The sequence below is a fragment of the Aedes albopictus genome, chromosome 2 (assembly GCF_035046485.1).
Source record: "Aedes albopictus strain Foshan chromosome 2, AalbF5, whole genome shotgun sequence".
Taxonomy (NCBI): Eukaryota; Metazoa; Arthropoda; class Insecta; order Diptera; family Culicidae; genus Aedes; species Aedes albopictus.
In genome coordinates, this window is record NC_085137.1 from 26,218,155 (window position 1) to 26,245,979 (window position 27,825).

General features: G+C 37.7%; 1 protein-coding gene across 2 annotated transcripts in view; it reads right to left on the bottom strand.

The window, feature by feature from the left end:
• The window catches only part of LOC109407024 (transient receptor potential-gamma protein), a 502,502-nt gene that overhangs the window by 101,166 nt on the left and 373,511 nt on the right, over positions 1-27,825 (bottom strand). For both annotated transcript variants that reach the window (XM_062849336.1, XM_062849335.1), the window contains one exon: positions 10,076-10,362. In XM_062849336.1, coding sequence (XP_062705320.1) covers positions 10,076-10,327 — 252 coding nt within the window. In that variant the 5' untranslated portion in view covers positions 10,328-10,362. The remainder of the gene's footprint in view (positions 1-10,075; positions 10,363-27,825) is intronic.

The following is a 27,825-nucleotide window of genomic DNA, read 5'->3' on the forward strand; positions in this document are numbered from 1 at the left end:
TTCGTCACTCTCATTAGAAGAAGAGCGGTTTCGCATGTTGCGAGCCACTCTCCAAAGCGTTGCCATTGAAGTTTCTCTAGAGAGACCCTCAATGAAGTGTCGCCAATAACTACGCTTCTTCGCTTTCAGCAGGTTTCTCAGCTGTCTTTCGAGCTTTGCGTACTCTTGATAAAGATCTGAGGTACCGTGCCTACGAAAAGTTTTGAAAGCATCAGATTTTTTAAGATACAACTGGGTGCAATCATCATCCCAGCCTAGTGTGGCTGGTCTTCTTTTGAAGGTTGCACTTGGAACACGTCGTTTTTGTGATTCTAATGCACTCTTATATATCAGTTCAGACAGGAATCGATACTCATCCAAAGGTGGGAGGGGATTGAATGATTCGATGCCAAAAGATACCGCTTCTGCATACTTTTGCCAATCGATATTCCTTGTGAGGTCAAAAGGAACCTGAATTGGATGGTCTGACCTTTCACTATTATGCTTTATGGTGGTTATAATGGGTAAGTGATCACTACCATGAGGATCCTCGATTACCTTCCACAAGCAATCGAATGATAGTGAACTTGACCCCAGTGATAGGTCGAGACGACTTTCTTTGCCGTCAGATGCAATACGTGTCACTTCACCTGTATTTAAAATGTTCAAATTGAAATCGTCGCACAAATCATAGAAAATGGCCGCTCTATTATCGTCATATGGTTCGCCCCACCCTGTACCATGCGCGTTCATATCACCCAGAATTAAAACTGGATGTGATAGTGCAGAAACCGCATTCCAAAGATGACGGCGGTTAATTGAAATTCTTGGAGGAATGTAAACGGAAGCTACGCAAAGTTCTTTACCCTTTACGTTTATTTGGCAAGCGACGATTTCTACGCCAGGATGAGTCGCGATTGGAATTCTATAAAATGAGTAAGTCTTTTTGATCCCCAAAAGAACTCCCCCATAATGGTCATCTCTATCCTGGCGTATAATGTTAAAATCGTGGAAGTTGAGCTCATCTTCAGAAGAAAGCCATGTTTCACAAAGGGCAAATATATCACAATCAGAGTTGTGAATCAAAAACTTAAACAGGTCTAATTTAGGTTTTAGACTATGACAGTTCCACTGTAGCACAGTGATCATATCTTGTACCTCACTTGATGAATTATCCATCGAAAGATATGATCGCAGCAAGGAGGGGCCATGATTGTGTCAGATTCCGAAGATATTCTTCTACTGTAGGTATAAACATATCAATAATGCCTCTAAATGTTTCTGGAAGGCTGAGGGCATCATATAAGCGATCCACGAGAACCCTAAAAGTCAACAGTCCTCGCTTGGGTCTAGGAGGCTTGCTTGAACTGCGAGGAACTTTGGTAGCTTTTTTCTTGCTACCTTGTCGATTATTTCTCTTTGAAGTGTATTTAACAGGCGGAGACGGGGGTGACAGGTTCTTGCTACAACATGGATCTGAAGCTAGAGGAACCTGATTATTCGGAGTTTTTAAGTTTACCCCGTCCCCTTTGACATTTGGCAAACTTTTGAGGGAAGACTTCAAAAAGACCTTTCGGCGCAATCCCGGGGAAGATGATGACTTCCTTTTTCCAGGTGCGTGTACCTCCGAAAGAGATCCACCCTCATCAGTTTCGCCATCGTCCTGATCATCGGAAGACAACTCCTGATAGGGATTTTCAACTGGGACAGCTGATTCAGACACGGAATCTGGTGTTTTAAAAGATTTCACCATCTCCGCATAGGTCTGCTTGGAGCGCCTTATAATAGAGCGACTCTCATTTCGAATGCGTCTTTTGTAAGCCGGGCAAACTTGCAAGTCGTGTGGATCTCCACCACAGTAGCTACATTTTTCCGCTTCCTGTGTGCAAGAGTCCTCCAAATGAGCTTGGTTGCATTTGCCACAACGGGGCTTGTTGTCGCAAAAGCTATCACTGTGACCAAACTGCTTGCATTTGGTACAATTAAAAACCTTCGGCCTAAAAAGATGCACTGGGTAAAAACCACCATCAATTACAACAAATTCCGGGAGGACGGAACCTGGAAAAGTCACTCGAAAAAACGCTGAAGGCGAGTACACCTTTTTATTTCCTTCCATGGAAACCTTAGATAAGCGTTTACAGTCTAGGATAGCCACATCAGGAATTGACCTATTTTTGAATCGACCAAAGCCGGTCTTGATGTCCTCACATGTCAGCATTTCGTCGAGGATCTTCCCCTCCACCTCCACTTCTCGTGCTGGCACATAGACCGCGTATTCAACAGTAAACGCTTCGTGTTGAGCAATTTCATTCGCTGCTTTGTAGCTAGGTGCGGTAACACGCAGCTTGGATGCTTTCACTTGGTGAATAACGGTCCCAGGATACTTACGCGTCAGCTCTCGAGAAATCGAAAGCATATTCAATGGTTTGCATTTGCGCCGGAAATAGACAACCCAAGGTCCAGGCGAAGATGGCTGATAAAACCGCGTACGAGCAATGATATCATTGGGAGGCGTTTCGCCTCCAATCGAATCGTCCATGTGGAAACAAATTTATGGAAAATAACTCAAAAGTGCAAAAGAGGAAGAGAAAAACCTTAAAGTATTTACAGTGCACTTTCTTCCTTAGGACGACAACTGTTTGGTTTGTAAACCAAACAATGTTAATAATATATAGAAAAAAAATAAAGCAAAAAAAAAAACTTGTACTAATAATATACGAATTCAATTCTTATGTTTATTTTAGCGCACCCTGTAGGATGCAAAAAAAACGGTATTGAAAAAAAAAAGAAAAAATAGCTAATAAAAAAAAACAAAAAAAAAATGTTCTGTTATTTATAGTTTGTACACCCTTACCCGTATACAGTAGTTTGGGAACCACTGTTATGGATGTCAAAAAAAAACACGTGGTCGAATGTGGACTGGGGATACAATAGACAAAAGCGATCAAAACAAATTGGGCGGACAAAAGAGTGTATCGAAAGAGTGATACTTATCTGACCGAAGCAGGTAGATATTTATCACAGGCAGGTCGATGGTAAAGCTGTCCGTCGCGTCTGCCTTCGCACCCGTCGCCGCCGTCCTCTTCGATGACGGAGGGGCTGATGATGGCGATAAAGATGACTTTCTTGGATGCGATGCTTCTTCTTTGATGTACGATGATGCAAGCACCTCGCTTCCCGGGTTGCGCTGGATACCACCTTGCGACACTACACTTCGCACAAGCAGGAAAACGTACGATATAAAAAACCTTCCGCACTTGCGGGGGAAAAAACTCCACTTATACGAGGTCTATCGCGTGGTGAGATACGGAGCACACGTCCGACTCGTCCAAATGCACAACTGGGAATGGAAATCACACCATTTCAGATTCTAGCGGTGTAAATGCATAGTAGGATGGATCAACGTTTTATGGAAAAATTAAAATCTAATCGCATCAACACCTTATCAATTTTCAATCTTCAATCTACTTTTGCTTCTAAAATAACTGCTCACAATTTGGGTGCGGCTGGTTGAGCCCTCGCTCTTCTTATTGCGATTGAAATTTGAATGGAAATTTTTACATTTTCTGCATTTTTCTCGCAAGAAGATCACGTTTTACATGAATCGTGTTACATTTGGTAATAAAATATAGCCTAAAGTGTACTGAAATAAACAATGGCGAAGATCACAAACAGATCTACGATTGTGAATAGAGTTGACCTTCTTCATGCATTAGCTGACGCTCACCCCGCTGCCGTAATGCATGGAATGGAGTCATAATGACCCCAATCAGAGATGCCAGATTATTTTTATCAAAAATCTGTATCATTACATATTTTTCTGTATCGCCGTATTTGAGGGTATAGCAGACACCGAGAGTCCTAGATTTCAATAGGAACTAACAAAAATGTACTACTTTCTGACAGTTTAAAACTTTTGCAGGTATTTATTTTTCTAAAACATTTGTGAAAACGTACAAATTTCCATAAATTCTTTAAAATTTAAGCAACAATTTATAAAGTTTTCAACAAATTTATTGCAAAAAGCTTCAAATTTCATGCTTTCTGGAGAAATCTGTATAACATTCCAAAATTCTGTATTTTTTTGTACTCTATATCTTGTCTGTATAGAAGGTCAAAAATCTGTACAATAAAGAAAAATCTGTATATCTGGCATCTCTGACCCCAATATACGACCAGGGTTAAGGTGGTCAAGCAGTCAACTGAGAGGTCTGATATTTTTCAGCTCTGCTTTGATCTTGAACATTACATTGGAATATGTACCATGAATAAGTTTCCAAAATCAATCATGGATTTGTTAAAATTGTTGTTTTTCTATATAAAGTATTATCAGGATTCAGGAACATTTTGGCTAACGTCGACAGAAAGTTCATGAGTACATATTCGACGAGAAAGGCACTATCACCACTTGGTGGATAAATCTGGGTTTTTTGTTATAATTTTTGTTATTTTGCCGCTTATGACATACAAGTGTATAACAGGATGTGTTATGTAAATAACATGAAAATAACTCTTTCCGCTACTCAGTTATTTTTCCAAAATAACACATTTTATTATGCTGTTGCTATTCTCTTCTGCTCGGGGAATGCGATTGTATTAGCGACGGCAAGTCCTGTGACAGCTCGGAAATCTATTTTTGGACACTCACGCAGAAAAATGATGTTTGTTTGACGCATGGTTGATTTTCAAACTGAGAGTTTACATATGCCAAGTTATATTTCTTTATTCTTACTTAGAGTTTATTAATAAAACTCTGTCGCAAAGTTCCCACGCTGTTCCTCCTCCTCTTCTTGGCGTAACGTCCCAACGTTCCCACGCTGTTGTCGGTGGTGAATATAAAACTTATCTAGATATGTGTACTCACCACTGGCTGTAGCAATTTGCTGCACAGGTAACGCTAATGTTGTCAACGCTAGATAAATAGAATCCTTACACAGCATTCGAAAAAACTTTCTATAGGCTTGGGTGTCTCTGTGAGTGCAGTTTTGACCGTAATATATAACGCGCAGCTAATCAAGACAGCATCCACAAAAAGTTTGTCCGTTTCGCTTTTTTGCCTTTTTTTAATCGGTGTCCTTTCCATCCGCTTGCCGAGTGTCTAAAAATAAATTCCGAGCTGCCTCAGGAGCTGCCGTCACCAACACAATCACAATCCGGGTTTGGTAGTGGCAAAAGTGTAGTCATTTAAAACAATCCACTATTTTACGTTGTGGTAGTTACAACGTATTTACAACAATTTCTGTTTGTTCTAACAAACTGTCAAAATATTTGATGAATGAAAATATATGTACATATTATCAAACATGTGATAGGGGAACTGCGGCCATAACGCCCATAGGGGGCAAGTTGCGCCACCCTTGTTTTAGACAAACCACGTTATTTTCAGTACTTTTTTCAATTGCAATCGCTAAAATAAGAATAAAAATGCTTCTTTATATTTGAGTTTACATATTTTTACTGAAAAAAATGTACAAAAACTTCGAAAAAAGATTTTGGTTACTTTTGATGTAATTTTAGCCTGTCAAATGTTTACACATTTTTACATCATTTAAAAAAATTTTGTTCTCGCTATCCCCACAAACTGTTTTGCACACTCCCATTATTTGTGTACTAAGCGGAAAAAGTATCGAATTTGACCTTTACAATTTTTTTACAGGGGTCCAAACTTCTGAGGCATATGTGGGGTAAAATGCCCACCCCTAGTTATTTACATTAAAATAGCCATTTAGATCCAAATTCTGGCTCAAATTAAGTAGAACACAAGTTGGAACCAAGCAACTGCACATTTTTACTATAAATAAGTTAACTGATCCCAAGAAGAAGGCAAAATACATTGCGCCGAAACGTCGGAAAATAGATAACCTCTGTTTCCTTTTGATTTGAGGGACTGCAAGCCAAACCATATTTGATAGAAAACTTTACAGTCGATAAATCAAGATTAATCACACAACCATACGTCATTTTGTAGTAATTATTGATAAAACAGCTCTTTATGACGTTTACATGGAATTGACCCATAATTACAGGTGATCCATAATAAATTATGTAATGACTGTATACCATTCACGAACAATAACAGTTGTCAATGAACCAGGCGCGCAAGTATATGTACACAATTTGGCATCCTGGCGTTAGCTGTGGCTAGTGGCGCGTTTTACCCCGCATTAAAACTAAAATTCTGAAAATCAAACTTTTTTCAAATTTGAATTTTTCAGTATAGTAAAACATAAAACTGGTTTATGGTTTCTTCCATTAGGAAGGAAACATGTTAGTGCTTCATGTTAGTGCCAAAAAATGTGTATTATAAAGTTTTTCGTGGTTGAAATTGGACTCTTCCTTAACGTGGGCGTCTTACCCCCAGTTCCCCTAGTGCAGTTTAAACTAGAAATAGGTTTGTCGCTATAGTAAACTGATAAATCGGTTGATTTGGACTAGAATTTAATTGTGTTTACAATTTACTTCTTTGCGTGTATAGAAAATTGAGTTACGAGGGGGGAAAGGGTGGCAAAATCAGCCAAAAAAAATTACGTCTTTTCTGGATGCTCCCTTAGTAGGAGATGTAGATATGCGAAGAGGAGTGCAGGGTGAAGTGGACATTGAATTCTGTTTGGCGTTCGTTGGTTAACGCATCTTGTCTGGAAAATCGGAGAGACTCGTATTCAATTTTTTTCAGATCTAAGTGGATTTTTTGCTCGTCATTTTCAGTTTGAATTAGTACGTTTTCAATACATTTGGGCCTATGAACTTCATACGTAAATGTCTAACAAACCATTTTGTTGGTTATCCAAAAACAATAACATTAGAGCATTCAGGAGGTTTCCAAGGGATTTTTGGAGGGTTCCAGCGGATTGAGATGATCCGCGGGGTGTTTCAGAGGTGTTCCGGGGGTACCAAAGGGCTTATGGAAATTTCTGATTCGTTCCAGAAATATTCCGGGTATTCTCAGGGGGTTTCATGAGTGTTTAATGGGATTTCGTGAGTGTTCCAAAAGCTTCAGGATGGTTAATGAAGGGGTATTAAGAGAGTTTCATGGAGTTTCAAGGTTGTTCCAAAGGGGATTAGATACATTTCAGGGGTGTGTCAGGGAGTTTTATGGGACTCCATGACGTCCTATGGAGTTTTAGGGGGTGCAAATTCGTTCCTGGGGTGTTCCATGGCGTTTCAGGAGAGCACGAGCATGGTGGTTCAATGGCTATCGTTTTTGATTCATATGCCGAAGGACTTGGGTTTAATCCCTGGCTAGTCTCTCTCCCACATTTATAAATATAATGTATTTTCGTATTTTCGTAGCTTGAGGGGTTCAAATGTCAAATCCAGAAACGGATTGAAAAAAGCCATTTCCCTTCCAACTTTCATAACAGTATAGTGTCAATCTATCATATAACGCCTACAAGTTATGCAACTTAGCGAACTGTGTAACTTCACAGTAATCTTCATACAATCTATTACTTTACGCCTGGCATCCATGCACCAATGCATGAACCCCGTGCCAAAAATAATGCACCACCAACACACCGACATCCGCATCACCTCAATGTCCTGTTGGCAACAAGCGATTGCAAAAAAAAATTAACTATTGATCTATCTCAAGAGCAAACTTATGTGTTTCCGACGGATTTTGGGTCGCTAAATCCGAATCCGGTTTCAGATATGCTCCAGCACGTCACAATTTTGAGCTGTACATCAATTTTTAGATTAAAATATGCGATTTTGGGCTTTTTTGATTGCAAGTCATTAGTATGGAAATACTTTTTTAAGCAATCAAAGCGTTAATTGGTCAATTATTATCTAAATTAACGACTCTTGCATAAAAAAATCGATCCCATAGATCATAGTGAAACCACTTATAGTTCCAGCCAATTAAAAATTTAAAGTTTGTCCTGGGTCTTTGAGGGTTAAGAAAACGCTAAGCGTTGGGGTTTCAGAATTGTGGACCCCATTACCCCTAGTGGAGGTATTTCTGCCATCCGGAAATCCGTAGCGGTATCTCTACAAATTACTTCCTTGGGATTCCTTCTCTTGGGATTCCTTCAGCAAATACTTCCATGTTTCCTTCTGAGATTCCTTCTAAGACTTGCTTTCTGATTTTTTTTCTGAGATTCTCCCAACAGTTTCTTTTGACATGTCTTCAGAAGTTTTTTTTTTAGCTTTTCAGAAAGAATTTCTGGGAAAATGGAATTCCGGAAGAATGCATTTCCCGGGGAGAAACCAGAAGAAGCATTGGAGAAAATTCCTAGCACTGCTGGAGAACTTCCTTACGAAAATGTATGAAGTATTCCTCAATAACGTCCCGTAGGAACGTAAAGAATGAACATATGTTCCATGAAAATGTGCAATGTTACCCATACATAATTGAAAACGTTCCATACTTTATAGAAAATGTATCGGTGAAACATGAAATTTTCTCATTAAAAGTGCAACTTTGTACCAATAAATAATACTGAAATGCTCCATACCAAAACACAAATGCTCCATAATAAAATGCAAATGCTCCATAGAAAATTAAAATTGTACCCATAGTAAATTGAATATTGCTCCATAGAAAAATTAAATTGCACCATAAAAAGCTTAAATTGCACCATAGCAAATAGATTAATGCTCCATAAGTATCAACAAACGCACCATATAAAATATGATTTGCTCCATAAAAAATTGAAAATTCTCCATAACTTTAAACATCTGCACCACTAAAGTAGTGCTACGTAAAGCAGTTCACCACTGCCGAATTTAAATTACGACAATATACTATCTATGGAGAATTTTCAATTTTTCATGGAGCAATTCATATTTTGTATGGTGCAATTTGATAATATTTATGGAGCATTTATCTATTTTCTATGGTGCAATTTCAACTTTTTATGGACCAATTTAATTTTTCTATGGAGCAATATTCAATTTACTATGGGTACAATATTAATTTTCCATGGAGCATTTGCATTTTATTATGGAGCATTTGTGTTTTAGTATGGAGCATTTCAGTATTATTTATTGGTACAAAATTGCACTTTTAATTAGAAAATTTTATGTTTTACCGGTACATTTTCTATAAAGTATGGGACATTTTCAATTATTTATAGGTAACATTGTACATTTTCATGGAACATATGTTTTTTGTCTATGGAGCGCTTTTTGATTTTCTATGGAGCGTTTCTGTTTGTTTATGGGTGCAATAAATAGGCTGAAAGAACCCCTGGAAGAATATCATAAAGAATTCCCTAGGAATTCCAGAAAAAGCTCCTGGAGACCCCTCCACGTCAAAAATCAGCTTACTTTTCCACGTACGCAAACCTCACATTTTGAATTTGATCAAATCACCCATCACCGAAGTGATCAAGGCGGTGCGGTGCTGGCTGATCGGTGGAGCTTAGTAGCGGAAGCTCCCCGGTAGACAAAAGCATGGGAGCCAGGGGGAGTACGATGGCAAGGTAGGACTCGAGACGCGTCAGGTCCGAGTGTGTGATGAGGAGCATTCTTGGAGTAGGTACGTACTCCTTGAGGTATGTACATCACATATCTTAGTGAAGGTAAAGGTATGAAACAGTGGAAGGTAAGTAAGTGATGATAAAAAATTGTAAATATGTTATGTAAGTAGAGGCACTGAGCTGGTAGTGATATCAGTCAGTGCCTGCGAAAAGGAAAGATTCCTGTGTTTTTGTCGTTTTCCAACAAAATCGTACCTCTTTTCAGGGCATCAAGTTTTAGTTAAAAATGTAATCAATATCGGCATTAATGGCACCAAATGTTCACGAAAGGTATCGTTGTTGATTTTATTCCATTTTCTTACGTCGAACTTGTGTGAGTTTAAAACTGCAACTCCTTCTTGGTCCAGAGCACGTTACGTAATGGAAATATATTTTTTTGTCAAGAAGCTCAACCCGGGCGTGTCATGTTGAATATTATTATAAATGGTTGCGGAAATGATGTGGGAAATACTTGCAGGGACATTCTGCTTTAGTGGTAACGACTATTCCCGTCATCACCACCATCATCATCATAATCATCATCATCATTACCACCATTTGCTATTCCTGCTAGAAGACGAGAACCACCCTTTAATAGAAAAAAAAATAACACTGAAGCAAACGTTCCCACTCACCTTAACTCGTTTATCGGCAAATTTCTCCGCCGCCGGGTGCATATACTGCGGCAGTGGGATGTCTATCTTGGTGTCCTTCTTGTCACTGCCTCCGCCGCCGGGTCCTCCTCCACCGGTCGTCGCCGTCGCCGATTCCGAACCATCATCGCCGCCCCGCGCCCGCAGGGTCATCCCCTCCGGTGTGGACGTTCGCCGTGCTGCCGACTTCTCATTCTTCACAAACAGTTTACTTTTTAGTATTGTGCTTTCCATCGGGTTGTTTTGCCCCACATTTTCTTCACCACTTTCTGTTCGGAGGGTGGTCGTTCGGGGTTGCAGGTCGGTTTTGGTTGCGGGTCGCAGCGAAAGAAGAAAGACACAGATTAGTTACAGTGTTTGCGTTTCAAGCAGAGTGCTGGTATTGTTTGAGAATGAGCTACCGGTAAACATCAGCTAAGGGGAGTAAGTATTAGGAGACAGGTCAAACGAATAGAACAGTTTAAACAAACAAGTCAAGATGCATGTTATCTAAGGGAGTGGGCACAATGGGTTAATATCTCTAAAGGTAAACATGGTTCTAGGAACAAAACGGTAGATTTATCATAGACATGCGAGTACAAAGGTAGATATTGGTAAATTTAGCTTGTTGAACTAATGATAATTGATATAACTATCCAGAGAATATGGGGTTTTGCCCAAGGTTTTGCCTATTTATTGCTGTTTATTCGACCTGGTTGCTACACAATACTAGAGAGTGTCCAAGGCTACCCCAACATTTCTGCTACGAAATACTTTAGAAATGTTCAGCAACAGTTCGTCTGATAATAATTTTATAAGGAAGGTGTTTCCCTGAAGGTTGAACTGCCGAGATGATTGCCAAGGAAATGCTGGAATGAATTCCATCCGGAATTCCTTCAGAACAAAGATTCCCAAACTTTCAGGTGCGCGACCCCCTTTTGCCGGTAGACATACTTTTCGCGACCCCCTGTAGAAATTTCCTCATTTGTTGTCTATTACAGTAAAATATTCGGCTGGCCCTCGCGACCACCTTGATGAACACAGGCGACCCCCCTGGGGGGTCGCGACCCACAGTTTGGGAAACCATGCTTCAGAAGATTCAGCACAAGTTTCTCCGCGAGCATCCCCAGGAATTCGTTCAGAACCTTTTCATAATTGTTTCATAATAAACATCCTTGAATAATGATTCCAGGAGTTACTTTGGAAGTTCTTTTCATAGTTGAATATTGAGAAGCTATTGACCTCCCTAATGCATCACGTTGGGAGTAGCTCGCTGACCTAGTGCACGGTTTTAGGCAAAAATTACCCTAATGCATAAGAAGGGTTAAAGAAGCATTTAAAGAATCTATTGCAGGAATTTCCATCGAAATTCTTGGAAAAATCTCTGGACGATATCCTGTAGGATTTTCTGGAAAAAATCTAGGAGTGTATCTCAGACGAAACTATCAATGAAATTCTTCGAGAAATTTCTAAATATGTGCAGGAAGAACTTTGAAGGATCTCGTAAGAACTCCTCCTGGAGGAATTCCTGAAAAACTTTTCCTAAAAAATATTCAATAGGATGTCTTGAGGAACTTATCTTTGGAGAATCCTTGAAGCAATTCCTACTGGAGGTATCCCTGAAGAAATCCTGAACGAAATGTAGGTAGTATTGCCTTGGGGGAAAACTTCGCCTAATTTCTGCCGAGGAACTTTGTAGAATTGCGTGATGAAATATTTATTTATTTTTAGATGAAGTGGATATTTCTAGATGAAATATTAGGGAAACTTGTGATGAAGTATTTAGAGAAATCGCTAAAGTGAAACTCATCACCCCAATCCATCCAAAGCTCCATACACACCAATGAGGAGAAACGCTCTTTGAGAGGCTTCAATGAAGTCATCGATAGGCTGGATACTGGATATTTTGTAGTTTTTAAGATTAGTATCTCTTACTGGTTACTAACTATGCGCAAAATACAACCGCTACCATTTTATTAGATATTATTCCTTTCATTTGTTTTCTTTCGAATGTTATATTTTGGAATTACAGCTGCAAAAATTGTCATTGAAAATTTTCGTTCATTAAACAATGGCTGTTCATTCAAGATGTAGTTATAAAACTGTTGGCATCAGAACTGCTAATATTTTTTAATGTTTTGTCGAAGATTTGGAAATAAAACTGAAAGCCCTGCTTGAATTCTTCAACGAATACCAACCAAAATAAGTCCATTATTGTGCATTTCATAAAAAGGTTGAAATTTAATGAGTCTGGGAATAGCGATAGCGGTTTTCCGGGAAATGTTCCATTCCGGAAAATGGGTTTCCGGGAAATGAGATATCCGGAAAATGGGTTTCCGAGAAATGTCATAGAATCCTGCTCATATAAAGTCTGTATCCGCATTAATCGGGACACAAACGTACTCTCCCGTGTTTTTTTCTTATTTTTTATTTTTCATTAATTTCAAACTAATCAAAAGAAAACAGATTGTGAGATAGTCTTTAAGGTATCAAAAAACCGATTCTTTGTCCTAGTTCCTAAAGAAATGGTGCTCAGCATGCAGATATTTTTGTTTCCTTAAAACGTTATGAATAAACTGTACCTTTAGGACAGTGGTGCCCGTCCTGCGTTTTTTTTCAAGCTTTGGAATGCGGCCCGCAGAGTTTCTTTTTTAACTCAAATTTATTTGCTCACTAAATAACTTAATTTATAAAAACATATAAAATTTCTACAAAGTCAAATTTTTAATTTTTCAAAAAACAAATTAAAAAAAAACTTTTTGTGATTTAATTTAATGTTGCTTTGTTAAGTTACAAGAGGCAGATAAAATATTCATTTGAGTGGATTAAGGTGAATATATAACGAAGAAACACCTTGAATTTTCAAGAGCACAAATCTGAAGAACCAAATGCCTCACAACGCGGAAAAGTTGGTCTTGACAATTCGAGGGGTGGCTTCGTTATATATTCACCTTAACCAAATTAATCACATATTTATTGAGAATCATTGAAACGACAATGTGTCAATATTGCATTTCCAAAGGGCAAAAAAAAATACATTGCTTGAAGATTTTCGACAAAAATCCCAGCAAGTTCATTTGAATTCGACGTGATTTCAACTTGATTGTATTTTTTTTAGAGTTTTATTTAATTTTTGAACCGCAACCATCATCATGGCCATGACAAAAAATCATAAAAAATAGTTTAACTACTTTCATACAGAAATAATCATAAATCCAGCCATTGCGAATATAAGGAACCAAAATTTTATTCAAAATTTTGAAATACAATTCAGCTTTTCTCTAAAATGAAAGTGTCGTCCCAAAACTGCTATTTTTTTAAGTCACATGCAAAAAAAAAATCCGTATCCAGGATAATCTAGCTAAGATAGATCACTTATTATCATAAATTTATAAACTTTTATGATTAAAGATAAATAATAAAAAGAGAAAAGTGAATGGACAATAGATCGGTTCATGTTTTATCATATCAATGTTTTACCAACAAAATACATAATTTTGGTTTTCGTTCTTTGATGGAAAGGGAGGATGGAAGAAATTTAGTATTGTAGGACCATTTGGTAACATACAACAAATGTGCTAGAAGAAAGAGGAGATACTGAAAATTGACTAAAAAATGCCAAATCTTTTGTGAATTTACAAAATTTGCTACATCATTGTGAAATTCATTTGTGGTCCGCGATATTATTCAAAAATGTCAATTTGGCCCACGGAATCCAACAGTTGGAGCACCACTGAGAGAATAAGAACGGTGAATTTCAAATACGAGACTTTATGACAGACCGGTTTCTACGAAAATCCGTAAAAAAATAGTTGAATATATTATAAGTAGCTTACTCCGATCCCATCCCTTACCAAGCTGATAAAGGATCATATAACTTTACATATCTTCCCAACAACAAAAACTTCTTTTCGCGAAAACTGTGACGACATGCCTTACTTTTATCTAAGTACATCCGATTCTTTTTTTTGCACCGGTAGGCACGACTTGTACTAACCGTGATTTTTCATGCCAAGCCAGATTGTTCAATATTGACTAAGTTATAGCAAACAAGCAACCCGTGCAAAAAAATATAAGCACGTGAGCCGTTATTGACTTTTTAAATTTTGGGATTCTGAAAGATGCATATACATACAAGAAGACAAATTTCGTTCGTTTCAAACAAAAATATTTATGTTTCTTCGGTAAGCTGATAAAATGTTTGAAACTAAAATTTTTATTTTTAAAACTAACTTGATTACACAATTATTTCGACCATACCCATTGAGGAGCCCCCCGTTGCCACAATCAGAACATAAACAAAACTCACAAGTTCCAGCTGCAACATCAAACAAGGTTTTCTCCTGCAAAAAAGGCAAGGTTCACCGAACTGCCGTAATTCTGCAAAGTGACGTAAGCGCCATTCAAAATTTCGATATTTTTTGTTATATTATATATAATATCTGGCGTAAAAATAACACAATGATATGCTTGCTCTATTAGAATGCAAGATCTAGTCGTAATCTATCATCTATGGAAAGAAACTTGGAGGATGAGTAAGAGTTTCATGCATAATATCCAAAAAATGGGCCAAAACTATCAATATCGCTTACGTCACTTTGCAGAATTACGGCAGCGAAGGTCTCCACGAATGTTGTCTATGTTATCTAATGTTATCTAATAGATGTATAAATGATGTTGGCATTGAACAACACAGGAGGTGGTTTTTTCCAGCGAAGGAAATGACAAAAAGTCACAAAAAAATACTAAAATATTTACATTTATTTCTAACATAATCTGTCAGAAGATGCATTTTTGTTTCAAACATGGATTGCATTTGCTTCAAATGTGTCCTTCGATTTGCTCCAAACAGTTTTATTTTTGTGGCCCGAACAAAATGACAATTTATTTGAATTCAACTCAGGTATTTTTAATTTAAACATAGTTTTTTTTTGATGCAGTATGCGGCAGGAAAAACTGCAAAAGTGTTTTTCAACTTCAAACCTCATTTTCGTCTATTTGCGTTATAACGTTCCATTGGTCTCCAACAGACTTATTTTCTGAAAAGTTATCTGTTTCAACTAGTGTATGAAACTACATGGCCCTGGATTAGTATGCCTCGGATTTTCATCGAATTATACAGTGTATCAAACAATTGTAATTTTTTGGTCAAAATAATTTTTCATTCAAATGTTCATAACTTTTTTATACGTCAATCAATTACGCTGAAATTCTGATCAATTATAAACCATATATTGAAGCACCATTGGTAAAATTTTGAGCGATATCGAATACGTTTTCTGACAGTTATAGAACTTTTAGTAAAACTTATAAGATTTTTAACACATTTTTAAAACATTTTATCTCAATATATACTCGATGAAACTTTTTCCATTTTTTTGTGTTACAGCTTATATCTAAGGCTTTCATATGCAGCTTTGTTTAAGGTTTTATAATCACAGCAAAAAATATGAAAAATCTGTATACGTTCAGAGGGTCATTTGGAAATTTATCATATTTTGATCAATAAAAGTGCCAGGTGTTTTCAACGTTTTTAAACTCTCCTCATGTAATACGGTAATACTAAACCCTACTAAACTACATATGAAGAGTAGGTCCTATGTATTTTTCGTTCAGCTAATGCACTTTTATTGGTGTAAAACGTTAGGCAGATTATATGTGCAAAATAAGGTCAATTTTTAAACATTGTCAACTACATAAGCACATTTTTTATATTTTTGGTAGTGAATATAAAACCTCAAAAATAGCTGTATATGAAATCCTTAGGTATCAGTTGTAACACACAAAAAAATTAAAAAGTTCCATCGAGTAAAAACTGATATATAATGTTTTAAAAATGTTTAAAAATGGTTAAAAAATCTTATGAGTTTTTTCTAAAAGTTCCATAACTTTCAGAAAACTTATTCGATCTCGCTCAAAATTATAACAATGGATTTTTAATATATGATTCATGATTGGTCAAAACTTTAGCGATTTCGGTTGACGTATAAAAAAGTTTTGAACATTTGAATGAAAAATTACTATGACCAAAAAATTGTTGTACGGACATTTGTTTGATAAATACACTGTAGTTGAAATTTTTCCTATATTAGCCATTTTTTTCTTAAGACCAATGGGCACGTAGTTGTTGGCTACTCACTTTTCCGGCTTACATTATCACAAGTTAAAAATCAAACATTGTTCTTTTTATTTTCTATTGCAAGCATAAAGACATAGACTGATACACTGTCATGATAAAATAGTCATATATACCCCAAATTTCGCCAGTGACCAGGGATGCCAGATGTGAAGACATATCTTCTATTTGAAGACATTTGAACTTCTCTGAAGACATTTATTTTTGTGAAAACATATTGAAGACATTTCAAATTATGTGTAGACTTTTGAAGACATTTGAAAGCTGAAAAATTATATTTATATTGTTTATTCAACCCAATAATTCAACTCTTGGAACAATTTCAGATGAAATGCGTTTCAATTTTTGTTGATAAAAACATACAGATTCCTTATTTTTTGGTCTTTATATTGATGGAAGTTTGGAACAGTTTTACTTAAAATACGATTCAAATATTTATATCGAACACAATTTCTTGGGAATTTTTGGATATCCTGATTTATTGAAATAGACCAACCAACACATTCCATGAATGCCTCAAGATATCTTCCGGAACAATAAAATATTTGTAAATATTATTTTTAATTTTATTCAAGAGTCATCATTGTCAAAATTGCGAAAGACGTTATTTTTAGAGTTTTTTGGAGTCTCTTCGAGAAATTCATCTGGGTATTCTCCCCTAGTTTTGTTTTTAAAAACCTCCTAAAGCAGAGGTATTTTCTAACAGTATTACCGTTGTTCGTTTGAATTTAAAACAGAGCTACGTCCAGAATTTCCCGCACATTTGTCCAAGAGAGCTTGTTAAAATGTCTCTATGGGAATTCATGGGGATCTCTCCAGAAGTTCCACAAAAATTCATAAGGAAATTCATTCAAGAGTTTATCTGAATTTCTTCCAGGTGTTCCTCGGAAGTTCCACCAGAAGCTCTTCACAAATGCCACCTGGAGTTTTTCAGGAGATCGTCGGGAATTTCTTCAGGAGTTCCTTAAGAATTCCTCTAGAAGATCCTTAGGAATTCCTCCAAAAGTTCCTAGAAAATCTAGGAGTTCCGAATTCCTCCAGGAATTCCTCGAGAACTACATGAGTTCCTCAGAAATTCTTCCAGTATTATCTCGGGAATTCATCCTAGAGTTCCTTGGAAATTCCTTCTGGAGTTCCTTTGAAATTCTTCTTGAAGTTCCACAGGCATTTCTCTAGGAGTTCTTTGGGATTTTCTCCAGAATACCCTCAAGAAGTCTTTTAAGAGTTCTTCGGGAGTTTCTTTAAGGATTTCTTAGGAATTACTGCAGGAGTACCTAGGAAATTCCTCCATGTATTCCTTGGAATTCCTCTAGCTACTCATCGATAATTCCTCCAGAAGTTCCTCGGGAATTGCTCCAAAAATTCGTCTGGAATTCCTCGGGTATTCTTCATGGAGTTCCTCGGAAATTGCTCCGCGAATTTCTCGGAGAATCTTCGAGGAGTACCTTGGAAATTTCAACAAGAGATACTCTCATATACATCTAGGAGTCCCTCGCAAAGCCAAAAATTCAGTAGCTCCTCTGAAATTCCTCCATGCATTCCTCGGAATTTTTCCAGAAGCTCCTAAAGAATTCCTCTAGAAGTTCCTCGTGAATTCCTCTAGAAATTCCTCAGAAATTTCTCCTTGGAGGAATTCCCGAGAAAGTTCATGCAGGACCCGAGGGACTGCTTGAGGAATCCCCGAGGATCTCAAGTTAGAATTGCCGAGGATGTCCTGGAAGAATTCCCAAGATACTTTGGAAGAGTTCTCGTAAAACTCCTGGAAGAATTTCCGAAGAACTGGTGGAAGCATTCCCGAGGATCTCCTGGAGAATTCCAGAAATACTTCTGGAATAATTCTCGATGATCTTCTAGAGCAATCCCCAAGGAACTCCTAGAGAAATTTCCGAGAACCTCCTGTAGTTATTCCCGAATATCTTCAGGAGGAATTCTCGAAGAACTCTTTGAGGAATTCCCTAGGAACTACAGGATGAATTCCCGAGGATCTTCTGGAGGTATTTCCGGATTATTGCTGGAGGAGTTTTTGGTAGACTTTGAAGTAAATTTCGTGGAAATTCTGGATGGTATTTCCGAATAATTTATGTGGTTAATTAAAAAAAAAAATCATAGAAAAATTACATGGGAAATCCTGGCGGCATTCTACCACAATTACTGTACGAATTCTGTGGTTGCTTCTAAATTTCCCATTCAGGAATTCCCATGATATTCGCGGGGAATCTATGGAAGGATTCCCGGGAAATTCCTGGAGAATTTCTAGGGGACTGGTGGATAAATTTCCATGAAACTCCTAAGGGATTTTCCTGGGAGCTACAAGATATTCTCTCGGGGATTTCTGTAGAAGTTGCCTAGATACTCCTGCAAGGATTTTTAGAGAACGGATGAAGGAATTCCCGAGAATCTCCTGTAGGAAGTACCGGGGATCTCTTAGAGGAATTCCCAAGGATCTCCTGGAGGAATTACCAAAGAAATATCCGAGGATCTCCTGGAGGAATTCCCGAGGAACTTCTGGACGAATTCCCGAAGAAGTCCTGCAGGGGTTCCCGAAGAACTGCTTGAAGAATTCCCGTGAATCTCTTGTAGGTATTCCCGAGGATCTCTGGGAAGAATTCTTATGGAAATAATTCCGAGATACACCTGAAGAAGTTCCTGTAGAACTCCAGGAAGCATTCCCGAAGAACTGCTGGAAGAATCCCCGAGAATCTCCTGGAGAAATTCCCGAAAAACTTCTGGAGGAATTTCCAAGAACCTCCGGTATGAATTCCCGAGTAACTCATGGAGGAATTTCTATGGAACTCCAGGATGAATTCTCGAGGATCTTCGGAAGGAATTTCCAGATTTTTTGTGGAACTCTTGGAAATAAATCCAAGGATTCCATCTTCTTGAGGATTTTCTGGAAAACACGGGACATATTTGAGGGAAATCTTGAGAGGACCATTGCTGGGGGGCTTTTTGAAGAACTCTTGAAGTAACTTTCATGGAAGATCTGGAGGGAATCTTCGGATAATTTATGGAGGCATTTCCTGTCAAATCTTAAAGAAATTGCCAGGGTAATCCTATAAATGCTGCAGGAATTCTTCGGAAGCTTCTTAAGGAATTTCCATGGTATTCGTGGGGAAGCCATTGAGGAATTCCTGGGAAACATCAGTAGAAATCTCGGAGACTCCAGGAGAAACTTACCTAGAAACTTTATAAGCAATTCCCGATGTTCTGTTGAAAGAATGTCTGAAGAGCACTTAGACTAATTCTTGGGAAACTTCATGAAGACTTCCCGGTGAACTGAGTTGATACTTGGGAGGCTTCATGAGGAATCACAAAAAACTGGATGAATCCCAGAAGAAATTATTGAAGGGATTCCAGACTCCTGGAGGAATTACAAAAGAAAGTCTTAGATGAATACCACATGCAACTCCTTGAAGAATTATCTCTCAGGCGACGGTGCTTAAAATTAGCGTTACACTAATTTTCGAAGCATCATATCTTCTTCGTTTTAAACCCAAATGTAAAATTTTTTATATTGCCGAAAACCTTGGGGCCTCAGCTTTCATAATAATTTTTCAAACATAGTCGTAGCGAGGAAAAACGATAAAAAGGGGCTCTTCAAAGAGGGGCACCTCCTTAAAAACAGCGTTACACTAATTCAAATGCTTATATCTTTGCTGTTAATCCATATAATTACAATTTTCTTCCATCATTGGAAACCGCAAACACTCACCTTGCTATAAAAAATATCGAACATAGTCGTAGCAAAGATAAAGGGAAATGGGGGGCACCCCATTTATGTGTTCGCCAAACATATAAAAAATTATATCAGCCCCGTTTTGCAAGCAAATCATCATTTTCTTTCACGGTCAGAATCTTCAGGTGAGGTACTTCCAAGAAAAAATGCAAATCATGGGCGGAGCTAGGAAAAACAGTAATAAGGGGCAATTCTTTAAAAATCGTCCAAAAATTTCAAAAAATCATAACTTGACCATAAAGTAACAAATAATCAATTTTCTTCCGCCAATTAGAAGCTAAGACTCTTGCATTATCGTGAAAAATATCACACATAGGCGTACCCAGGGATATGGTCTCGCAAGGGGCACAGAAATTGAGTTCTCAAATCAGTACACATAATCAATATTCCGTACTAATTTCTCAGTCATCAAATCTAAATTTATACTTTCTTTTTTACCACTGTAAGCCACCAGAACCCACCTTGAAAGGATTAGGCATAGTCGTAGTGAGGAAATAATAAAGGGGGAGGGGGGGGGAGAAAGGTAACTTTAAATATTTTTCAAAAATTGCCGTTTTGCAGGTAAATAATGTCCCTTCTTCCACGATAAGCATCTTGAGACGACGAACTTTATAGGGAAAAACAAAATACAATACATAGGCGGAGCTAGGAATAATAGCTATAAGGGAAAGTTTCTAGAAGAAACACACACAATTCGCAATAAATTCTTAATTTTCTTAACAAATAAAAATCTAAGAATTTCGAGGAAAATATCACACGTTGTTAAAGCCACGATGATTAAAAAATAAAGAATTAGTTTTTTTTCCTGTCAAGGTTAAGATAATACGTAATTGATAATACGCAATTGAATGAATTCATTATTAAAATTCATCGTTTGAGAGAATTTCAGAATAAAATTCTAATGGAATCCTCGAAGCATTCCCAAAACAATTATTGAATGATGTTCTCAGAGAAACTCTTAAAGAAACTCTTATGTTATTCCTAAATTGCTAATGAAATCCGTGGATGAAATCCTAAAGGAATCACTTAAATAATTCTCCAAGAAATCCCTTACAAAATTCCACTAGGCAGGGTTCCTGATTTCCACTTCTCATCTTCTTCCCCATTCGAAGACAGTCAGCAGCGAACGGTTGTCGCTTGAGTTCGTGTGTGTGCTTGCCAGCGACGACAGCAAACTCCGGCGAACGGTGGGAAGCCACACTTGGAAATTATTCATTCGTCCACATTCGCATCGCAAGCGAATGCGATTCGTGAGTGATGCGATTGATATTGTGCATACGAATTATTGATGTTTTCGAATTATTTTCTTTGCTAATCTAGCATTTCAGCGACAATACAGTAAAAATGTATGCATTACATGCAGAAATTCTCTTCTACTTATGATAATAGCCGGCTTCGATCGCTCACCAGTATTCTTCACCATTCGCCATTCATTCATTCGCTTGCGATCCAAACTGCGACGAATGGCAACGAATATTCATGTCAAGCAGATGGCTCATCGCTTCCCACTGGTGATGGGGTTGCGTGTTTGATCACGACGATCCGTTTGCTGCATCTTTCTCGATTCGCTTCAGCAAAGAGGAGTGAATATGAATGGAGTGAGGCGAATATACCGATCCTTGCCACTAGGAATCCCTGGAGAAATGGCTTATAATAATTTTAAAAGAATTTTTGATAATATGCCAGTAGAAATTCGGTAAGAAGGATCTCTCAAGAACCTCTCGAACAATTTAAGATGGACTTTTTTGAGAAATGTCCCATGACTTGATGGAGAGATTTCTCAAAGACTGCCTGGAAGAATTCCTCATGGATTCTTCGGTGGTATCCCCCAACGAATACCTCAAGAAATTCACTGAGGTATTCCAGGGGAAATGGCCTATGCAATCCCTACAGAAACATGCAATCGAATAAATAGATATGTAACCGATTCAATTATTAGGTGCATTCCAGAAGGAATCTCTGAAAAAAATCCTTTGTACAATGCCTTAGGACGTATGGAGAAATGCATTGAAAAATCTGTGAAGAAATTCACGATGATATTACTCGGGGAACTTCCGATAGAATCCATAAAAAAAGATCCTCAAGGAATCTCTGCTGCAATTCTGCAACGAATCCGTTGAATCTCAGGGGGAATTCTCCTAAGATTCCTCATTTTCCAGGAAAGATTATCTAAAAATGCTTCAACAAATCCCTGCAGAACTTCTTGTTGTAGTGCTTTGAAAAAAAAAACTACCGATAGAAAGTCTGTAAGAATTCATACTGACACCCTTTATAAATTCTTCCAGGGTTTCCTGGAGGTAGTATTCAAAAATACCAAAATAATTTCTAGAATTTTTTTTTATTTCGTTTTGTTCGTAAATTTCAACTGATACTTTTTCTTCGGAATATGTTCGGAATATGATAGAATCATTGGGTTAATCGCGTAATAAAGTACACTGATAGGCAAAATAAAGTGCCCACCTCATCGTTTATGCAATTTCTCTCATTTACTTGGTTCAAAATAAAGTAAACACACTGTAGTTTTTTTATTATCTATTTTTTATATTCTTTTTAAGTTTCACTTATGGAATACCGAAAAAAAGCAGTTTTACTTAAAGAAAAAAAATCAATTTGTGTTGAAAAAAAACAGTGACAAAAAAAGTGCCCACTTCATTTAGGCTACAGAAAACATAAATTAAAGCAAAACATGGGCTTTTCAATAATTGATGTGTCCTCCTTTGGCCTTCAGGACCTCCTGCAGGCGCTTCGGCATGCTCTCGACCAGGTTTTTTAGGTGCTGTGGATCTAGCTCTTCCCAGGCGCGCTCCAGGGCTTCAAAATAGTTATTTTTATTGGTAACACCAGTTTTGTCAACCCTGGCATCCAGAATCGCCCACAAATTCTCGATGGGATTGAGGTCCGGGCTTTGTGGAGGCCATTCCAGCGGTTTGATCCGACAAGACCGGAAGAAAGACTTGGTCTTCTTGGCAGTATGCTTCGGGTCGTTGTCCTGCTGGAATACAAACTTCTCTTCAAGGCCCGTCTGGAGCAGCGAAACCTCGAGATTTTCTCGCAGGATGTTGATGTAGGAATCCGCCGTCATTATCCCGCCGATTTTGATGAGACTACCCACTCCACTCCACGAAAAACATCCCCACACCATTACATTTCCTCCTCCATGCTTCACCGTGCCTTGGATGTGGCGCTCCTGAAGCTCCTCTCCCGATCTGCACCAAACACGAACCCGCCGCTTTCGGTTAAACAGCTCGAATTTTGATTCGTCCGTCCAGAGAACCGTTTTCCATAACTCTAGGGGCTTATCAGCATGCTCCTTAGCAAACTTAAGCCGTTTAGGTTTGTTTGCCTTGCTGATAAATGGGCGCTTCCGGGCAAGTTTGCTATTCAACCCCTGTGCTACGAGACGGCGACGAACAGTTCGACCGGAAACTGATAACTGAAGGGTTTCCTGAATCTCGCGGACAGTTACCTTCGGGTTCTTCTTGACTTCGCGCATGATCTTGGTGTCCGTTCTCGCATCCGTTTTCCGCTTCCTGCCTCTGCCAGGGCGATCCACCACTGATCCAAACGTTTTAAGCTTCAGAAGAATTTTGCCAACCGCTGCCTTACTGATACTGTACTTCCTAGCGACAGCCCGGTGCGATTCACCGTTTTGCACATCACTAACTACCAGTTTTCGGATACACAACGGAATTGCTTTCGAAACCACTACGTTCTCCATTTTTTCAACTTAATCAAACGCGATCACGTAAACAAATGCACCAGGTCAAGCCGTTTGCTTCAAAACATGTCAAAATATCAAAACATAAACAATCGAGGGGTCTTCCAATGGAAACTTATCGAAAACATATCGATTTTTGAAGTGGGCACTTTTTTTTGTCACTGTTTTTCTTTTCAACACAAATTGTTTTTTTTTTCTTTAAGTAAAACTCCTTTTTTTCAGTATTCCATAAGTGAAACTTAAAAAGAATATAAAAAATAAGGAAATAAAAAAACTACAGTGTGTTTACTTTAACTTGAACCAAGTAAATGAGAGAAATTGAAAAAACTAAAAGGTGGGCACTTTATTTTGCCAATCAGTGTATCTGGATAAGCCCAAAACATATCTTTTGATGTATTCTCCTACGAATTGCTAAAAAAAAAACATGTAATTACTGTAAAACTTCAGCAAAGAATACTTGAAAAAATCGGTAGAATACCTAGAGAAGTTCACAAAAAAAAACTATTGGATGAATTTTTGAACAAATCTTAAGAAGAATTCTGCAAATTACTTAAGAAAATTCCTTAAGAAACTCCCGATGCAATTCCCCAATGAATAGCTGAGAGTATTAATCGCAGAATTTTTAGAAAAATCATTCAAGGAATTTTACAACGAATTTCCCAAAGATGGTTTCTTAAAGAATTCCAGGTGAAATTCTCGTGCTAATAGAACCCTCAGATAAATTTATGGAGAAATCTCTGGAAGGATTCTTAAACGATTCTTTCGAGAAGTTCTTCAAGAAATCTTTGCAGTAGTTTCGCCAAAGAATCCTTATGTAAATCCCTGATGGAGTCCCAGTTTTTTTTACTTGTTGATTTATTTGGGAGGCTTGGGCGCCATACGGGCACACTGAATCAAAATTCAATCATGGCGTAACAATAATGACAATGTCGCAACCGGCATTTGTTGCGACAATCCACCCAATGCGACATAAGTTTATCCCAACTTGAACAGAATAAGATAAAGGTCGTGCATCACGAGTTTAGAGATTTTAAGCCTTGCATTGCGATTTTCGGGTGGTAACTACGAGTCGATAAACACTGCAACGCTGTTGAAGATCTACCATTAAACAGTTTCGATTTTGGATTAGTAATAATTGATTAGGGTGCCTGTACCAGTTATCGCACTACCTAAGGAAAACTACTTCTACAAAAATAAGAAGAAGACCGACGAATTGCGTCGATGTGTCAAATGATAGATTTGTTTTCATACCTTACAGAAAAAATATAAAATCTGAGCCAAACCCACTTTTACTATTTATTACGGCGTGTGCCAATGATAGGAACCCTGTACCAGTTATGGACATACTTTTTAATTTCGGTTCCACTTCGCACTATTTACATGCATTCCTTATGGGATTTGCCATAACTGGTACACTATGGCGAAATAGGGTGCATGGAAGCCGAAATTGAAAATGATTTATTTCTATCATAATTTGAGCAAAATGTGAACTTTAAATGAGTGCAATCATCTTTTATGAACGTGATCTATTGTTCACATATTTTTTCTTGATGATTTGCATCGTTAAAGATTAAAAATCAACTATGACGAATTTGAGGTACTATAGCCATGGTACACTGAGCCTATTCACAAGTTGGAAAGTACGCAACAAATACAGCTTCCGTTTTGTCTGCAACAAAAAAATAGAGATCATGTCATTATCTGTAACCAGTTGGGATAAAGAGTAATCTCCACACTTTCTTTGTTGCTTGTTTTGTGCATCTTTTGTCTGACAATTCTCTTCACTGTATGGGCACAACAGAGCCGGAATCACTATGGAATCCCACTTTCTTGAGCAACTTGTTGAGAAACTTCCAATGAAATCTCTGGAGAATTTTACTATGCTTTTCTGAAAGGATTTACAAAATAATGCTTGGAGGAAACTCCCAAAAGAATCCTTAGAAGAATTTCCATGAGAATATCTGGAGTTTATTTTAGATTCCCTGCAAAAAATCATCAAAAATCCCTAAATAAAGTCTTTGGAGAAATTTCAGTGGGTATTTTGAGAAACCAAGATGAGCTCCTGAAATAACGTCTGCAAGAATTCTATTATAAACTCCAGCAGTAGTTTTTCAAGCATTCCTGAAAGAATTCATCAAAGAAACTCGTGAACGAATTCGTAAAAAAAAAGTTCTGCTCAAATGGTACAAGACCCTACCTTGGGAAATTTCCGAAAGAAATTCCGTGACGAAGTCCTTAAGCAACTTCGGAAAAATAATTTTAACGAATCCCTCGAAAAATAAAATAAGGAATCCTGATAGCAATTCCCCAAAACAAAGTTGGAGAATTTCCCCAAAGAATGCCATAAATGATCGTTCTGGAGAAAATCTCAATAATTCTGGAGGAATTCCCGGAATAATGTTTAGTATTTCAAAGGAATGCATGGAGGAATTTCATAAGGAACCTTGATGGAAGACCTGATTGAGTCGTTTGAGGAATTCCCACAGGATTGCTTACAAAAATTTCCGACGGAATTTCTAGAGTAATTCCCGGAAGTCTCTGGAGAAATTTCCAAAGGAGTACCTAGGGATCCCTGAAAGGATGAGGGCATCATCGATGGATTTCCATTAACATCCCTGGAAAAATTCTTATGACATCTCTGAAATGGATTGTCAAATTTTCGTTCGACGTTATTAAACCCCCCTAAGAAGAGTTAGAAAAAACACTCTTTTCGCGATAATTTTTTGTTTTTCAATATTTTTCAACCAAATTTTAACACAAGAAGCGCATATCCTTCAAATTTAGGGATTTGATAGGGATTTTTGGATTGAACACCTGGTTCCGGAGTTATTCCGGAATAAAAATGGGTCATTGGAATTGTCCATATTGGGAAAAGTGAATTTCGATATGAGAAAAGTTTAGTTTTCAGACGTAATTGAACTAGAATGATAGAAAAATATGTCTGAAATTTCATCCCGGTCACTTAAGTGCCTTGGAACCAGTTTTACGGATGTTTCGAGGAACCACTTCCGGGGTCATTTTTTTTTTAAATATAATTCAGCACCTCATACGACACCTCAAATTTCTTGATTTTTTATGATATATCATTCTGAGCTATTTTTGTGCTATTCGAAATAATTTGTCCATTTTGGAATCAATATTGCGGATTTCGGGGCCGGTGGTTCCGCGGTCCATTTTTCGAAGATGAATAAACACATATCAAGCTTCATTATTTTGAAATTTGTAGCATATGAATATATTTGGGTATTTTTGGATTTTCCGGAATCATGTTTCCAGGGCCATGTTTTGAAAATGATTCAATGCTGTCATGCGACACTTCATACATCGGCTTTCGAAATACACTATACTGGTGTATGGAATTCCCATCCTGGCATAGAATGCTAGGATTCTAGCTGGATTATTTCGAGCAATCTTCCTGCAACTCCTCCAAAAAATTCTCCAACGATTCCTTCAGGGACTCCTCCATGAATTTCTCCAGAACACCTCTACCGATTGCTGTAGTAGGGCAATCTTCTTGGCATATATTCAAGGAACTTCTTTTAGCATTCATTCCTCCAGTCATTTTGGATGGGATTTCAAAGACTTATTATCTCCCGAAATACTTCTTCTAGAGATTTCAGAATCCTATAATGATTGCGTTAAATCATCCCAACAAGAGATTTTTGGGATTAATCCCAGGAGAAATTCTTAGGAGAATCCCTAGAATAATGTCGCGAGGTATTATAGTAAGAATTTCTGGATGAGTCATGGAAAGGATTGCTGGAAGAACCACAGCAGAAATTGCATGTGAAATCCAGCTGGAATTGCTTGGGGCCAAGAGGAGTTTCTGGAGGAATACCATGAGAAATTTATGGGAAAATCTTTGGATAAAATCTTTTGGATAAAAAATTCTGGAGGAATCACTGAATGAACTTCTGGAAGAATCTTTGAAAAAATCACTGTAGGAAATCTTAGAAGGATTCTGGAATGTACCATTGTAGAAATTTCAACAGTAATCCTAGGGATTACTGGAGGAAACCATTCTGAAATTTCTAAAGAAACCCCATCAGGAATGTCTGGAAAATCAAAAGAAAAATTTCTTGAAGAAATACCTGCAGAAATATCTCGAGAAGTCCCTGAAAGAACTGGTAGAGGAATTCTGAAAGAATCCACAGAGATGGCCC